Source organism: Vespula vulgaris, chromosome 18, assembly GCF_905475345.1.
Source record: "Vespula vulgaris chromosome 18, iyVesVulg1.1, whole genome shotgun sequence".
NCBI lineage: Eukaryota > Metazoa > Arthropoda > Insecta > Hymenoptera > Vespidae > Vespula > Vespula vulgaris.
This window is the reverse complement of record NC_066603.1, coordinates 2,569,784-2,584,583: the sequence shown is the minus strand read 5'-3', so window position 1 is coordinate 2,584,583 and position 14,800 is coordinate 2,569,784. Positions and strand designations below refer to the sequence as shown.

General features: G+C 30.0%; 3 protein-coding genes across 13 annotated transcripts in view; 1 reads left to right on the top strand and 2 right to left on the bottom strand.

Annotated features, from left to right (window-relative positions):
* Positions 1 to 392: 392 nt before the first annotated feature.
* Positions 393 to 3,395, bottom strand: LOC127070399 (nucleolar GTP-binding protein 1). Its single transcript, XM_051008309.1, has 9 exons — positions 3,195 to 3,395; positions 2,786 to 3,060; positions 2,463 to 2,700; positions 2,137 to 2,379; positions 1,802 to 2,056; positions 1,443 to 1,730; positions 1,085 to 1,363; positions 852 to 995; positions 393 to 749 (listed from the first exon to the last, which is right to left on the bottom strand). The coding sequence occupies exons 1-9, from the start codon at positions 3,240 to 3,242 to the stop codon at positions 594 to 596; spliced, it is 1,926 nt and encodes a 641-aa protein (XP_050864266.1). The 5' UTR covers positions 3,243 to 3,395; the 3' UTR covers positions 393 to 593.
* Positions 3,396 to 4,307: 912 nt separating this feature from the next.
* On the bottom strand, positions 4,308 to 9,628 carry LOC127070390 (phospholipase D2). 9 transcript variants are annotated; one of them, XM_051008265.1, is made up of 11 exons: positions 9,374 to 9,627; positions 8,829 to 9,034; positions 8,389 to 8,749; positions 8,206 to 8,326; positions 7,713 to 8,136; positions 7,419 to 7,654; positions 6,993 to 7,260; positions 6,751 to 6,913; positions 5,437 to 6,667; positions 5,030 to 5,359; positions 4,308 to 4,938 (listed from the first exon to the last, which is right to left on the bottom strand). In XM_051008265.1, the coding sequence occupies exons 2-11, from the start codon at positions 8,959 to 8,961 to the stop codon at positions 4,837 to 4,839; spliced, it is 3,369 nt and encodes a 1,122-aa protein (XP_050864222.1). In that variant the 5' UTR covers positions 8,962 to 9,034; positions 9,374 to 9,627; the 3' UTR covers positions 4,308 to 4,836. The 9 variants fall into 9 exon arrangements, with proteins under 9 accessions (XP_050864222.1, XP_050864226.1, XP_050864227.1 ...); XM_051008269.1 differs by lacking the exon at positions 9,374 to 9,627 and having other exon boundaries at positions 8,389 to 8,499; positions 8,652 to 8,969; XM_051008270.1 differs by lacking the exon at positions 9,374 to 9,627 and having other exon boundaries at positions 8,389 to 8,499; positions 8,829 to 8,942.
* Positions 9,629 to 11,404: 1,776 nt separating this feature from the next.
* Positions 11,405 to 14,800, top strand: part of LOC127070388 (serine-rich adhesin for platelets-like) — a 52,820-nt gene continuing 49,424 nt past the window's right edge. For all 3 annotated transcript variants that reach the window (XM_051008256.1, XM_051008254.1, XM_051008253.1), the window contains exon 1: positions 11,405 to 13,047. The gene's annotated coding sequence lies outside the window, so the exon portion shown is untranslated. The remainder of the gene's footprint in view (positions 13,048 to 14,800) is intronic.

Below are 14,800 nucleotides of genomic sequence, written 5' to 3'. Positions count from 1 at the left end.
CTATGAATAAAGTTGGAAGAATCTCTGGAGAGCACTACTTCGGGGTTATCACGAAACGACAGCAATAAACTTTCCTTGGACGTGACGAACGTTTCCTTTGCTCGAGTTCGAAGGTTACCTTCACATTATGCAACTAATCATTCTTGTTTATCTTTTACATAGAGTTTTACAATAACGTTTCAATGAATTGCGAGTAAAAGGTACGTATACATATACATACGCTTGGACGATTATATTGCGTATAAATGTGTACGATAATATTTTTTCTATCATTCTTATATACGTTTCTCTTTGTATACAAACAAAATTATTTAATCGTCTTATTAATCTTAAGTGAAAATTAATAATACGAGGTAATATTGGAATACGATTGGATAGAGAAAATTGACAAGTTTCAAAAAAAATATCTTGTTTTTTTTTTTTTTTTCTTTTTCTTTGTTTCTTCATTGTTGATAGTACGTGCGAAAACAGTTTCTGATAATTCATTTATATCCATTCGGTATGAAACATATATGTGTGTATGTGTAATTTGAAAATGATATAGATCAATTTCATCTTAGAAAAACTTTACAAATTCTAAGATAAATATTTTTTTATCTCCTGTCTGTCTTGCCAACTCCTCTTTTACCAGAGAACAAGTGTTTAGGCATTTTAGTGCCAATAAATCTGTCTGCTTCTCCCTTAAGACCCTTCTTTGCAATCTTCTTTTTCAAAGCCTTGTGCGCTATATTTTTCAACTTAGTTTTCATCTACAAAAAAAACAAAAAGAATTGTATGAGTTACGTTGGTTTCTATTGTTATTTTTTTTAATTTTTTTCCCTCTGTTTCTTCTTCTTTTTTTTTCTACTCACAGCATTATCCTTAACACCCGTTTCATCTCGTGGCGGTTTTGAAACACTACGTGCTCTTGATAATGATACCGACTCTATTCGCATTTTCTTACTTGCTATTTGCGAACGTGATCTAGATCTACTCCTCTTTTTTGTAAAGTGTGCCTTTATGGAAACAAGATTAATTATGTTAATAATTGAGAAGTTATATGTACATACTATATATATTGGAATAGAAATTGACGCCTACTTACATTTTCTGTATTTTTCATATCAATCCCAAGGTCTTCCATCTGTTCTTTCAATTTCGAGACAGATCTGTCTCGTATCTTTGCTGCAGCTGTTCGTGGCATAACTGGTTTTGTAGATGCTTTTTGTATACGAGCTTCGTCCTTCATGATTATCTTCTTATCACGAATCTGTTTAGCCAATGCTATGATCTCACGCATAGTTTCTGTCAATTGTGGTATTTTGTAATCGTACATACCAGCTTCTTCTCTCAAATGTTCCTCTAATTCTAATTGATTTAATTTCTGAAATTTTCGATTGGAATTCAGTGATCATAGAGTACGATTAATATATTTAGTTGATAAATTAGTGATCTATACGAACCTCGAATATTTCTGGATCAATATAATCCGCTATGTTATGACCTTCCCAGATTTCTGGTATAATGTCGTATTTCTGTTCACCTTCGATATCGTAATTCTTCTTCAAATCAAGTACATAATCATCACCCATCTCTTCTTCTATTTCTTTTTCCAATTTTCGTTTTTGTTCTACCTTATCAGCTATAGCTTGCTTCTTGCGTAAGACACTTTCTGGAATACATGGTGCTCGAATTTTTTCATCTCTTGGTACCGGTTGAGCAACATGTAATCGATTTAATATACCTTCCACCTGTTATATATAATTATTAGTATGTACTATATATTGGTATAAAAAAATAGAAGATTATTTCGTTAGGATACCTTCTTTGTCTTGATCTTTTGATCGACTCTGAAAGCTAGCAAACGATCACACGTTTGTGTTTTTACATCCATAACGCCAAAATCTGTTAAAGTACTCATTTCTAATACTGGCACATTTTCATCCGCTTCTAATGGCTTCAAAATCTCGCGTTTTTCAAATGGAAGTTCTTCCAAGCGTGTGACGTCTACCTTGTTCATTACGATTAACAATGGCTTATTGGTAAACAAAGGTTTGATAGATTCGAATAATTTAACCTGAAAAGATGAAAGAAGAAAATATTAGTTTGACAAAAGATAAAGCAAGATATTTCTTAGGAATAGTTGAAATTACTCACTTGTTCTTCTAATGTATGTCCACATTGTTCAGATATGTCACAAAAATAAAGTACGGCTGCACGCAAGTGAGCAAGAGCTGTAACTGCTTGCATTTCTATTACGTTTCTCTGTTCTAACGGATGATCCAATATACCAGGTGTGTCTATTACTTGCCAACGTAAGTATTTGTAATCTGTATGTCCTACATACAACGATTTCGTCGTAAATGCATACGGCTGAACATCTACATCGGCACGTGTAATCTATATTCAAAAACAATTCGAAATTAGCTAGGTAATATATGCGGAAGTATATAATTTTTCTCTAAGAACAAAAATCAACTTACTTTGTTGATAAAACTACTTTTACCAACATTTGGAAATCCACAAATAATAATCGTGCGTGTATAAGGATCTATACTTGGCAATCTAGCTAAATGTTGACGAACTTGTTCAAGATAAGTCAAATTAGAAGCTTGTCTTTTCATAATAGTGGCCATACGACCTAAAGCTGCTTTCTTTAATTGTTTGCATCGATATAAAGAATCACCATACTTCAATAAACGAACGTAATCTTTAGCAACACTGTTAACAATAATTTATATATAATAAATAGTAAATAATTCATATAATTACAAATTTAATACAGTCTTAATTATCTCAAACTTACTTATCTATCAAATGGCGTGCAGTATTAATCTGTCCAAGAGCTAATTTGTAATGATCCTTGTCGTACAAGATATTCATTAAGTCTGCATAAAACGGATGGACATCGTCGAGCTTAGGGAAATCTTGAATTATTTGTGATAATCTATCATGAAAATTCTGTTGTGTAAATTTAACTTTACGCGTATAAAACGCACGTATCCTTGTGATCTTATAATTCTTATGAATAACGGTAGGAGTTTTACGTTGTGTTTTTGATAAAATTATATCAATAAAATCCTACGAAAGACAAAAACAAGAAAAATTTAAATACGTGAATACAAAGTATACGTAATCATAATTTATAAAGCATAAAATTATATATAAAATTTTAACTTTATTAAAAACTTTATATAAATAAGAATAATCCTAACCTTCGCTGTTGGGACGACGGCTATCTTTTTGAAGTTATACAGCACCATTTTGATATTACTTCACAATTCTTTCGTATATACAAAAATTACAACGATAAACAATCGTGCTTAGGTTAATTTTTAATTAATATATATTTTATTTAACATATATATTAAAAGCACGTGGAACACTACGGCGCCATTGTTTAAGAAAAGGACGGACGATTCTGTTCTATCTTTCTAAATCTCAAATCATTCGCAAGATAGCGCTTCACAATTATTTATTTCAATATTTGGCTACACTGTGTTCGAATTGGCGCTATACTAATAAAATATAAATTCGAAATTGTATGTATATTATATGGAAATATCTTCCATTACTTTAAGGTTCGAAAATTCCATCGGAAATGTAAGAATAATAATTACGAAGTATCATTGTATTCGAGAAACAAACTCGAGACCTTGAGTTAGTTTTTATTTTCTTCGTACGTAACCTTTTTGTATATATTTTGTAAATACGATGTATACGTGTTCTATGTTGCCAGTTGTAACGCGTTAGATACAGCTGCGTAATACGTATGCGCATGATCATCTGTGTTGCCAGTTTTAGCGCGTTAGGCGTTAGTTGTGCGTAGTTCTTCGAAGAGTGTAGTCGATCTGTGTGTGTCGTCGCGAGTGAGAAAAATTTAATGGATTTTTGGAAATGAAGAATCTTCTTAGTGCTTCTATTCTACGCAAAATATCCTGATTATTGGAATATTATACGGAAATTGATAAGTAAGTTATAATTATTTATAATTTTTCGAAAAATTTTACGAATACCGTCATGTTCAAATTTCCCTTACGCCATTTTGTTTGCTAAATACTTGGAACGCATTTAAATAAATTGATTCGTGTTAATCTTTATATTATTATTCGTACGATATTATAATATGAATTATAAATTGGGTCTCCAAAAGCAGCAACCTCCACGCGGTGGGACCTGGACAATCGATATTACTTGCGTCATTATTATAATAACTGCGTATAACATAATTGTAAAACAACGCAAGTACTGTCGAGCTAATGGCTGCAACGCGATTAATAAATTTCTAAATTTTGCTTAATTACTTTGCAAGGAAAATGATATTAGAGTCATATTTAAATACATATATTTATATATATACTGTCTTATTGCTCGTCATATTAGTATAACGTATAACAAATAGTAATATTTTCGACGTAACAAGTTTCGTATAAAAATAATACTTCAACAACTATACATATTTAGTATCATCGATTCATCGTGGGACAACAAGCTGTAATCAAGAGGATTCATCAACATATTAAAATTATATTTATATATTTAAACGAGGTAGATGTCTTGAAATGCAAGATATTCTTAATATTTTAACAGTCGTATTCTCTATCTTTCTTCTATTTTTCGTAATAAATTAAAATATACTTCATAACAATTAAATTAGCTGTTCCTAAAAATTCTGTAAAAATTTCTAAAACTTTTATGTTAAGTCATTAGTAAAATTTTCTAACATTTCTTTTGTCAAAAATTGCTAGTACAATTTTCTAAAATGTTTTCGAGCAAGTTACTTCGTTTTTAGCTATATCCAGCTGTTCACAGTATTAGTTGCATAAATGTTATTATATACTTTTTTTTTTTAAGATTTTAAGTCCATAAAGCTGTTGGCATTATCCCTTCAACTGTACTAGCCGCAGGTTTTAAATCTTCGTTGCATAAGAAATGTAGTGGCATATCTACCAAATGACCCTGAAGTAATAGTTATGATTTTAGGTTATGTTAAATACACATCAAAGATATTTAGAGTTAGAAATAGAAAAAAAGAAAAAGAAAATCGAACCTTAATATTTTCTACCATTTCTTGAGCTAAAATTGGATCTGTAGAACTGAGAGAGGCTTCATCTTGATACTGTTTTAAAGTAGCAAAGTTAATAACTTTGTTAGTTGGAATGCAATGGAAAACTTCTTCGTATATCTCGGTATTATTTTTGCTTCTTGTACACCATATATCCTTATAAAAACTTTTTTTAATTATATCAGTTAGGTTAATATCTTCGTTGCTTTTTAATAATCCTAAGTGTTCACGGAATAGCTGCTTTCTGAAAGATCCAGCAAATTTTCCACATGGGAAAGCTATATCATTCATTCTACCTTCGTCGAATTCTAAATCCTAAGAACGGGAAATAACATAGTTTTTTTTATCTTGTTACATATTTGATTTCAGACATAAAAAAAAAAAAAACTCACTTGAATAATCACAGCTATCTCACTATCTCTAGTAGCTATCATACTTCTATCATTTATATTAGCAGAACCACAAATTACTGTGTTATCATCTACAATCATTAGCTTACTGTGAACATAGATGAGTTCAGTCACCAGAGTACCATTCAGCATAGAATGAGCTCTTAATCCATGGAATGTGATATATTCGCTAGGATCCGATATGCCTGCTTCAATGAGTCGATTTATAATAGCATTTCTACCTCTTGATATAGACGCATAATTCCAATGTGTTATAGCACGTAGAGCTGTTCCAGACGGACCACCAACTTCACCTTCGAAACCAGGTAGCAAAGGCATGACGACGAATACTCTAAAAATAGCACCTTCTCTGTGCGCTCGTAAAATTCTTTTTAATAAAGTTTCTCCTATACGATTCTTAACGTAATTTGTATCCATCGTTGCGAGCGTTATAAAAAATTGATTTTCTATATATATATATCTTTCAGCCTTACTTATTGCTTCTATATACGCTTCTTGTATACTAGCTTCTCTTACATCTGAATCAAGAAAGCCAGCAGACCAAGAACTAACTGATCGTAATACCTGACATTTAACATTTTGTACATTATTTTGTGGAATGAACGAAGCATTATTTCTATAGTCTTTATAAGATTTTGGCAGTAGAAATGGATAGGTAGCATTTAATTTTGCTTTCTCTATTTTAATAGCATTCCAACGTTGAATAAAATGTCTAGCAACGTCTCTAGCTGCTGCTCCTTGTATCAAAACTCCTACATCGTGCCATGGCATTCTAGGAGTTGTACTTCTATCGACTAAATCTTGATACGGTTTTTCCAAATCATTGAAATCCTTTACAATAAAATTTGTATAATCCTTTCCAAGCCATAATTTAGTTGTATCAGGAATGTCAAATATATCTGTTTTTTCATATAAAATTCCTTCGGTATCTCCAAGAGGTGTTAGCATGGTCGCATTGTCAACTTCATCATGTTCATTATCACTTTCTTCGTGTGAACTATACACCATGTTTATAAGTTCCTTTCGTTTTATCTTTATATTGTCCTTCACTTTTCCAACTGTTGTTATCGCCATGTCGAATAAGTTTTTTCTTTGTGGTTCTGGAGTATTGCATTTCATAGTATCGAATTCTTGTGGAGTTGGCATTATAAGTAGTTCACCTGTGTTCAATTGTGGTAAATATTCTTCTTTTAATGTCTTATTTACCATAGGTCTGTAAAGGCAAGAGATATTAACATTAATATTTTATATTTATTTCATTAATTTATAGCATTAATTTATTAATATAAGACTCACAATATTGGTATAGTTTTTGTAGTTGCCATAGCTATTGTATTAGTTGCGATAGCTAATGGAAGTAATACGTGATTTCTAATGTTACATCGTGTTACTCGTTTACTACTTGTATTTACAGTTTTTCCTTTTGATGGAATGTATATACTGGAATGTTGAACTGATCCTGTATTCATAATATATATATATATATTTTTGTTTTGTTTTGTTTTATTTGTTTACATTGAAAGAACTTTGTTATTTACCTAAATCGATTAATCTATGTTCATTATTGTCCCATCTACCGTAACATAGATCAATGCCACCGAGAAATGCGATACTTTGATCAACGACTACGATTTTTTCGTGATGTGCCCAAAAAAATACTCCAACTCTTGCGTGATCTGGATGTCTCAAAACTTTAATATTCTCAGGACATTTTTCTACGAGTCGTTGTTTGCTATAAAAACTATTTATACCCAATGCGACTTCCACTTCTTTGTATATCATTATGAATACTTTAACACCTTTCATCTAGAAGAGAAAAACATTTTTTTTCTTTTTTTTTTTTTTTTTTTGGATATTCGTAAGCATAGATTTCCTCTTATCAAAATTTTTTAGCTGCATAGAAAGAAAATCTATGATGTAGAATATTTTTTAGATAATTAATAATAGACAGATTTTTTACTTACTGCTTGTCTTTGTAAAATTATATCTAGCCTCCAATAATCTCCATTTATCGGTGGACGTTTCATATAAATTTCTGGAGAGAGCCACCAATCCGCAATAAAAATTTCTTCTTTAGCATTTTCTAATGCATCAGCCACAGCTGACATATAGTTGCATCCATCCACAAACCAAGTTGCCGGTATAGGAGAGCGTTGTGGAGCAAAGGAATTATATAGATTCTTTTGTATAAAATCCTTGCCTATAATAATTAAATCTTAGGAATGTTTCTCTTAGTATCATACTTGTGTAATAATTACCTTCTTTATTTATAACCTCCTGTATAAATTCTATCCATTCTTTAACTTGTCTATGTGTCCAACATTTGAAGACGATATGTCTGCTTTGATTTGTTATTTGTAATCCATTTCGTAATCCTGTTGTATACATTCCAGAACTAATATCAAAAGCATTATCCATTAAAATAACAGATTTTAGTTTGCCATCTTTAGGATCCATATATGCTATAAAGGTATCTTTGACAATCAGATGTCGAGAATGCCATTTACCACAGATCAAAGCACACAAATGATTGCATCTAACACAAAACATGCCTTCGAGTAAACCACAGAAATTACATCTACTTCTAGCTCCTGAACCAGTACGTTTCAGGACTATTCCTTCTTTACCTTTCATTCCTAAATCAGCGATAAATGAAAGATATGATAATCCCATAAAGTTGATCTAGAAATCGTAAGTAAAGTAATAATATTCTTGGAATTCGAGATAGTTGTTATAATTATTTTTACATACCGTTTCAGGATGATGTTTATAAATATCCATTTTAATCAAATTATTCAGATAATTTTCGAGAGCTTTCATTCTATCATTTAATTGTTCGTAAGGTACTAAAACATCTGGTCTGTTTGGAAACCTATAAAATAGATTTTCTATAAAAAAATTTATTCGTATATATTTGAGTATTATAACGTGTACCTTGGCAAAACACCTCTGTCTTTCATTTTTTCTCTTGAATGTGCCATACATTTTAAACTATTCCTTCTTTCTCTATGTCCTTTAGTTGGGAACGGTATGTTTAAACTTGCTCTAAAGATTTTTAATTGATTATGCAAATTCTGTATATGCTTGTATCTCTTTTTAATTGTCCAAGAAAACGGACCATGCGTAAATTCTATAGTATATAAATTTGGATTTAAAGGATGCATAGTTATACTATATTCATTATTTATAATTCTTACATGAACTTCCTCGCAAGGTATAAAAATATTTTGACGGTATTGTTTTAGTTTTATAGGAATGTTGTGTATGGCAGAAAATGGTATTACACCAGTACATTCTAAATAAAATACATGCAAAAAGAAATATAACAAAATTTATCAATAATTAATTGTATTAGTTCAATGTAATCAAATTACCTCTTTCTTCGATATTATCCTCATTGTTTGAAATATTTATTGCCTCTCCATTTTCGTTAATTGTTAAATCCAAAGAATCAGGTACAGCTAAAGCATCGTCGTATTCGGAATCATGAGACATAGTACGTTCCATGTTCAAAGATTCGTCACAGATAATTTATTTACAATTTAAGTAAATTTTTTAATACATTAAAAAAAACAAATTTCTATAAATTCGTTAAGGACATTCGTAAGAATTTTGTATTCATTAATTAAATTAATAAAAATTAATAGGTTTAGATAATAAGAAGATATCTAAGAACAAAGGGTTAAAAGTCATAAGTATAGTATTATAAAATGAGATAAGAGTGTAAGTTTTTCAATTAAGAAGTCTCATTACGATATACTACTTAATACTACTGATAATAATAGCCTTGAAATTAAGGTTACGATGAACCAAACTTGACCTTGCAGTTTCTGCGATATATATATATATAACAATATTAACAATTGCATTCTTTATGCATTAAAGAAATAACATCATCTAAGTATGAAAAAAAGGATACTATATATATATATTTTCTTTCACTACTATAGTAATATCGTTGGAATGTAAATTTTAGGCGGGTAAAAATGAGTTAAAACAATGCAACATATTACACAAAAAATTGAAATTATTCACTCCGAGCGATTCTATTATCATAACAATAAGCCATCGATTATCAACTCATCATCAATGATTTCGTTTCGATTACTGAAATGTGCGATACATACTGATACGCGTGTTCCTTTCATCGGAACTGTCATTCTACCGCGATGAATCGCGATCTTGACCGAAAATAACCGAGTACTACCGAGATTAGTCGATAAAACAGGGAATTCTTTTTATCATCGGAAAATTTTGTAACGTTTTTACGTCCGATCTTCTTTTTTTTTTGTTTAGTAAGTATACTTCCAACGGTCATTTTTATCGAAGATTCTTACTTTCATTCATTTATTTATTTATTTATTATATGTACACATAAATACTGGCGCATAATTTTTTTTTTTTTTTTTTTAATTAGTTTCTCTTCTTTTGTTTTGTTTTATTTTCCTTTTTTTATTTCAAATTCGTTTACCGGAAATGAATAAATTCCTAATAAACGACACATGACGTTACTTCCGGTTTTATAGAGGAGAAGAAGAAGAATAACCGTTTTCTCCATTGTCGCGTGCGTTTGTTCGCTCTCATTAAATCGTGAAAAAGAAAAAGAATTCGCGCGTGTAATGGCTTGCAATCAATTGGTATTAACTAAGGTGAAATTTATTGCGAAAGCTTGTATTTTGAAAGACATTTCTCGTCACGGTAGAATAGAAATTTCGCTCATGTGAAGTATGTCAATTTCTTTTCTCTTCGATCGAGGATATACATGTCCAATATCAATATCAAAAAAAAAAAAAAAAGGAAAAAGAAAAGTAAATTTGAACTAGAATTATTTAATAACGTTAAACGAAAAGAATATTGATCTTTTTACGCGATTAGTGAATGAATTCAAATAACCTTACTTTCAAATTTTTCGTTTTTTTCTTTTTTTTGTTGATTAATAATCGGTCGAAAAAAATTAACTTTTTTAATTTATCATAATTAAGCATTTTCGATGATCGTTATTAATTTATATAACCTTACTTTAGAAATTTACTTTTTGAATAATTAGTTAGAAATTTGGTGATATTTTTTGGTTTATTAAAACGTAATTAAAAATTTTCAGTAATTAATAATTAGTTAACGGTCAAATCATTTTACATTTTTCTAACCTTATTTTTAAGACTTATTTTGGAACAATTGATTAGACAATATATCGTACATCTCTAATATTTACGATATCATAAGAAAATAATGGTACATAATTGTAAATAATGATATATAATTGATACGTAATTGCTATATTAAAAATAACTTTCATGTTTGTTGATAAAAAGTTGGAGAAGAGAAAATAATTAAGAGTAGCTGTTCGATCCCTAAAACGACTTTCGATTGACGTTAGGAATATGAAAGGAAAGCAAATAGTTGAAGTAATTGATGTGAAACATTTCTTTAAATTGTAAATTTATATTTCCTATAGTTTCACAGATCAGTGAAAACACATATAAGTATACAAATATCTTTCTCCTCTTTATATTAGTTTACATCGAATAATTAACAGAATTATTCAGGCATTATTAGTCTAAATATAGTATAGGTTATAAGGATAACCTATTTTTGAATTAATGAATATCAAACGTATATCGTAATAGAGATTGAAGTACCATTATATCGACTTAAATTTTAAGGTTAGTTTAAATAATGTAAAAATTTAATTTCTATAAAAATATATATGGATAAACAACTATATATAGTAATATAATTCGAATAAATATAATACCAATTTCATGATATATGAATTTTAATATATATCGTGTAAAAGTTAATAATAATTACATTAAGTCTATTCTATCGAAAATACTTTTATCTTTTATTAATATCAACTTGGTACTATCAGCTTAAATTAACAGGTTATATAAATACATACGAATTAATAATTGTCATAAGATATTTCCTTTTTTTTTAAACATAATAACCGTACCATTAACATAAATCTATAAATTATTAAAAAAAAAAAGGAAAAAAAAAGAAAAAAGAACGTACGAGTTAAAAATAACCTCATCAAACTTATCCGCTAAATAAAATTACTGTCTCGCGAACAATAACACGATCTAACAAACTTGGATTAAAATAACAGAAAAAGGAAAAACAAACAAACATAAAAAAAAAATAAATCAAGAATCAAAATCAAGAATACTTTCTTCTATAGAAACTTGTTAAAAAAAAAAAAAAAAAAAAAAAAAAGAGAGAGAGAGAGAGAAAGAGAGAGAAAAGGGAATGGCAAAAAAGATTCCAATTCCACTTCAAATCCAAATCCAAATCCAAATTAAAAAACAAAAAAGAAAGAAAATAAAAAAAATGAGATCGCGGAAAGATGAACACACTTATCCTTCGTGGAGACAAAGACCTGAATAAAAGTTCTGGAGATCAAAGTCGATGGCATTGGTAGGTAGGGATAAAACGGTGACGGGTGTATAGAAGGTAGTGAATGGTGGTGGTAAATAGTGGTAGTGGTATAGTGAAGTGAAACGTAGTGGTGATGGTGATAGGTGGTGGGTGGACGATGGTGGTGGTAACGACGAAGGTAACAGTGATGTGATAGTGGAGGTGATAGTGGAAGTAGAGGAGGTGGTGGTGACGATGGTGATGGAGGTTATGGTGGTGGCGATGGTGATTGTGGTGGTGGTGGTGGTGGATACTGAGCGAAAGGGAAAACGTCGGCACACATTGTCGACTTGTAGTGGTCTTTCCTTCTTCTTCTTCTTCTTCTATTTTTTTTTTCCTTTCCTCCTTTTCTTTTTCTCCTTTTTCTTTCTTTTTTTTTCCCCTCCATTTTGCACCGAGGATTTTTGACACGGAGAGTCGTTCGATCGACTTCCACTTGTCTACGAGCATTCGGTAACGACGAACGTTCGAACGTAGCGTTTCTACGAGCACGCGCGCGCGTACACACATAAATAACCATAGATACGTAGTACGGAACACATATACATATATACACGTACGAGAAAGAGTGAGATCGAAGATGATAATACACGTGTGCGTAAATAAGACTTAATCGAGGACATCATCGTTCTTTTTATTTTCTTTTCCAAGTACAAACATTTTCTACGCGTACGTTTTTCCTCTCTTTTCTTTTTTTTTCTTTTTTTCTTTCTTTTTTTCTCTTTTTTTTTTCTTTTTCTTGTCTTTTTTTTCTTCGGCCGAAGCAACGTTTGAAAAGTCCGCGCGAAATTTTAACGAAATTATCTATCTCTCTCTCTCTCTGTCTGTCTGTCGTCTATCTATCTTGTTTTTAAAGTGAACGAGTCGATTATTAATTATTCTTCTTCGAGTTTTACGTTGAACGTCGATTATATATCGTAATTAATCGAAATATATAAATACGTACGTACGTATAAAATATATCTACGTACGTTCGTGAGTTTTTTTACGGATATATAAAAAATAAAGAAGAGAAGGAAAGACAAAAAGAATTAGAAAGAAAGAAAGAAAGAAAGAAAAAAAAAGAGAAAGAGAAAGAGAGAAGAAAGAAGAAAGAAGAAATCAGTGAAAACACTTGTTCGTATTAACTGAAATGAAACATTGGATCGGACGGAAGTACTGAGAAGCTGCAAGGTGAGTCCTTTTGAGTGCTCTCTATAATTCAAAGTAAAAAATGCGACGCGTAGATTTTTTCCTTTTATCTTTCCCGATGTAATATAATTTCGTTACCTTCTTTCTCTTTCATTTCTTTTTTTGTTTTTTGTTTTTCTTTCTTTTATCTTGATTTTTTTATTTCTTCTTCATTTTCTTTTTCCTTGTCTCTTTCATTTTCTTTTTATTATGTATTTCCGGTAACGAGTTTTGAACTCTACCGTGAGTGAACGTAATCGAGAGAAATATTAAGACCGAACGGGTACGAAATTAACTGACCGTTCCTTGTCGGCAATCTCTCAGACCACTTTCACGAACCGCCAGATGTTCTCTTCGTGTTTGTGTCCGCGTTTGTGTTCGTATCTTTCTCTTTCTCTTTCTCTTTCTCTTTCTCTTTCTCTTTCACTCTCTTTCTCTTTCTCTTTCTCTTTCTCTTTCTTACGTAAATAAAACTCGAGCGGAATAATAAGGAAAATGATTGAAAATTTTTCTCTTCCGCTTGTTCATCTTTATCGGAGTCTTTCTTTTTTTTTTGTCTTCTTCTTCTTCTTCCTTTTTCTTTTTATTTTTTTTTCTTCATTCTTTGTTAATATGCCGTCAGATATAAGTAGTATAACTGAATTTCCATTCGGTATACCGTTTATCGTTTATTGCATAAGCGTTTAAGTCCTATCCGTCTAATCGTTGGTCTTATGATTTAGATTCAGGAATAGAAAACTTGTTTTATAGTTCGTGGAAAGATTAAATCATATTAGTTTTATTTATACATGTGTGTGTGTGTGTGTGTATTTTTTCTATTGATTACATATAATATTTTTATATTTCTTTTGTATGAATTTTATATATATATATATATATATAATTTTTGATATATAAAATTGTTTATTTATTCGTGAAATATTTTTCAAACATTTTCTAATAATTTATATTTGAAAATTATATATATATATATATATATATATATATATATAAAAAGAAAGAAAAATCATTCGATTAAATTCGTGATAGATCAAGTCCAATTTTAAATATAATATAATATCATTTAAATCAATGATCTAGATTATAGATCTCTTGTAACTCTTGAATACTATTTACCAACTCGATTAACTTCGTTTGATCTTCGAAACAATAATTAATTTAATTTAGGATCGTTTCATTCGATCATACTTAGTTGTTCTCACTCAACTACTTATTTACTTACTTATTTACTTACTTACATAGTTCGATAGATCGGATTCGAGCGTAGAGTGTTCGTTTCAACGATCGACCACCGATATGCTCCACGGACAACTCGAAAAGAATTTACTTTCGATTCGCCTGCGATCTCGCTCGAGCGTGATTTCAGTTAAGTTGCTCGAACTTTACTTGGCTCAGATTTTACTTGACATCGTGATTTTCTTTCATTCATTTTCTATTTTCTTTTTCCAGAATCTTTTTCTTCTTCTTTTTTTTTTTTTTCGTTAGCGTTCACCCGCATTTATCTTTGTCGAATAAACAAACCATCTTACGTTTCGTATGTATATTAATAGAATGTTAATAGAATATTATTTTTTATAATACATTTCATAATAACATTTTTATGTTTTTTTTGTTCATCTTTATCGGGATCTTCTTTTTTCTTTTTTTTTTCATTCTTTGTTAATGCCGTTAGATACGAGTATTGATTTTTTTTTTAAGAATTTCTATTATATACATTTTTTTATATATATATATATATATATATATATATAAATGA

Coding starts and splice junctions, on each gene's coding strand:
- LOC127070399 (XM_051008309.1), bottom strand. CDS start 3,242: ATGGTGCTGTATAACTTCAAAAAGATAGCCGTCGTCCCAACAGCGAAG. Junction 3,061..3,194: donor CCGTCGTCCCAACAGCGAAG/GTTAGGATTATT, acceptor TGTCTTTCGTAG/GATTTTATTGATATAATTTT. Junction 2,701..2,785: donor GCACGCCATTTGATAGATAA/GTAAGTTTGAGA, acceptor TATTGTTAACAG/TGTTGCTAAAGATTACGTTC.
- LOC127070390 (XM_051008265.1), bottom strand. CDS start 8,961: ATGGAACGTACTATGTCTCATGATTCCGAATACGACGATGCTTTAGCT. Junction 6,668..6,750: donor ACAAAAACTATACCAATATT/GTGAGTCTTATA, acceptor TTGCCTTTACAG/ACCTATGGTAAATAAGACAT. Junction 4,939..5,029: donor AAATGGTAGAAAATATTAAG/GTTCGATTTTCT, acceptor CTATTACTTCAG/GGTCATTTGGTAGATATGCC.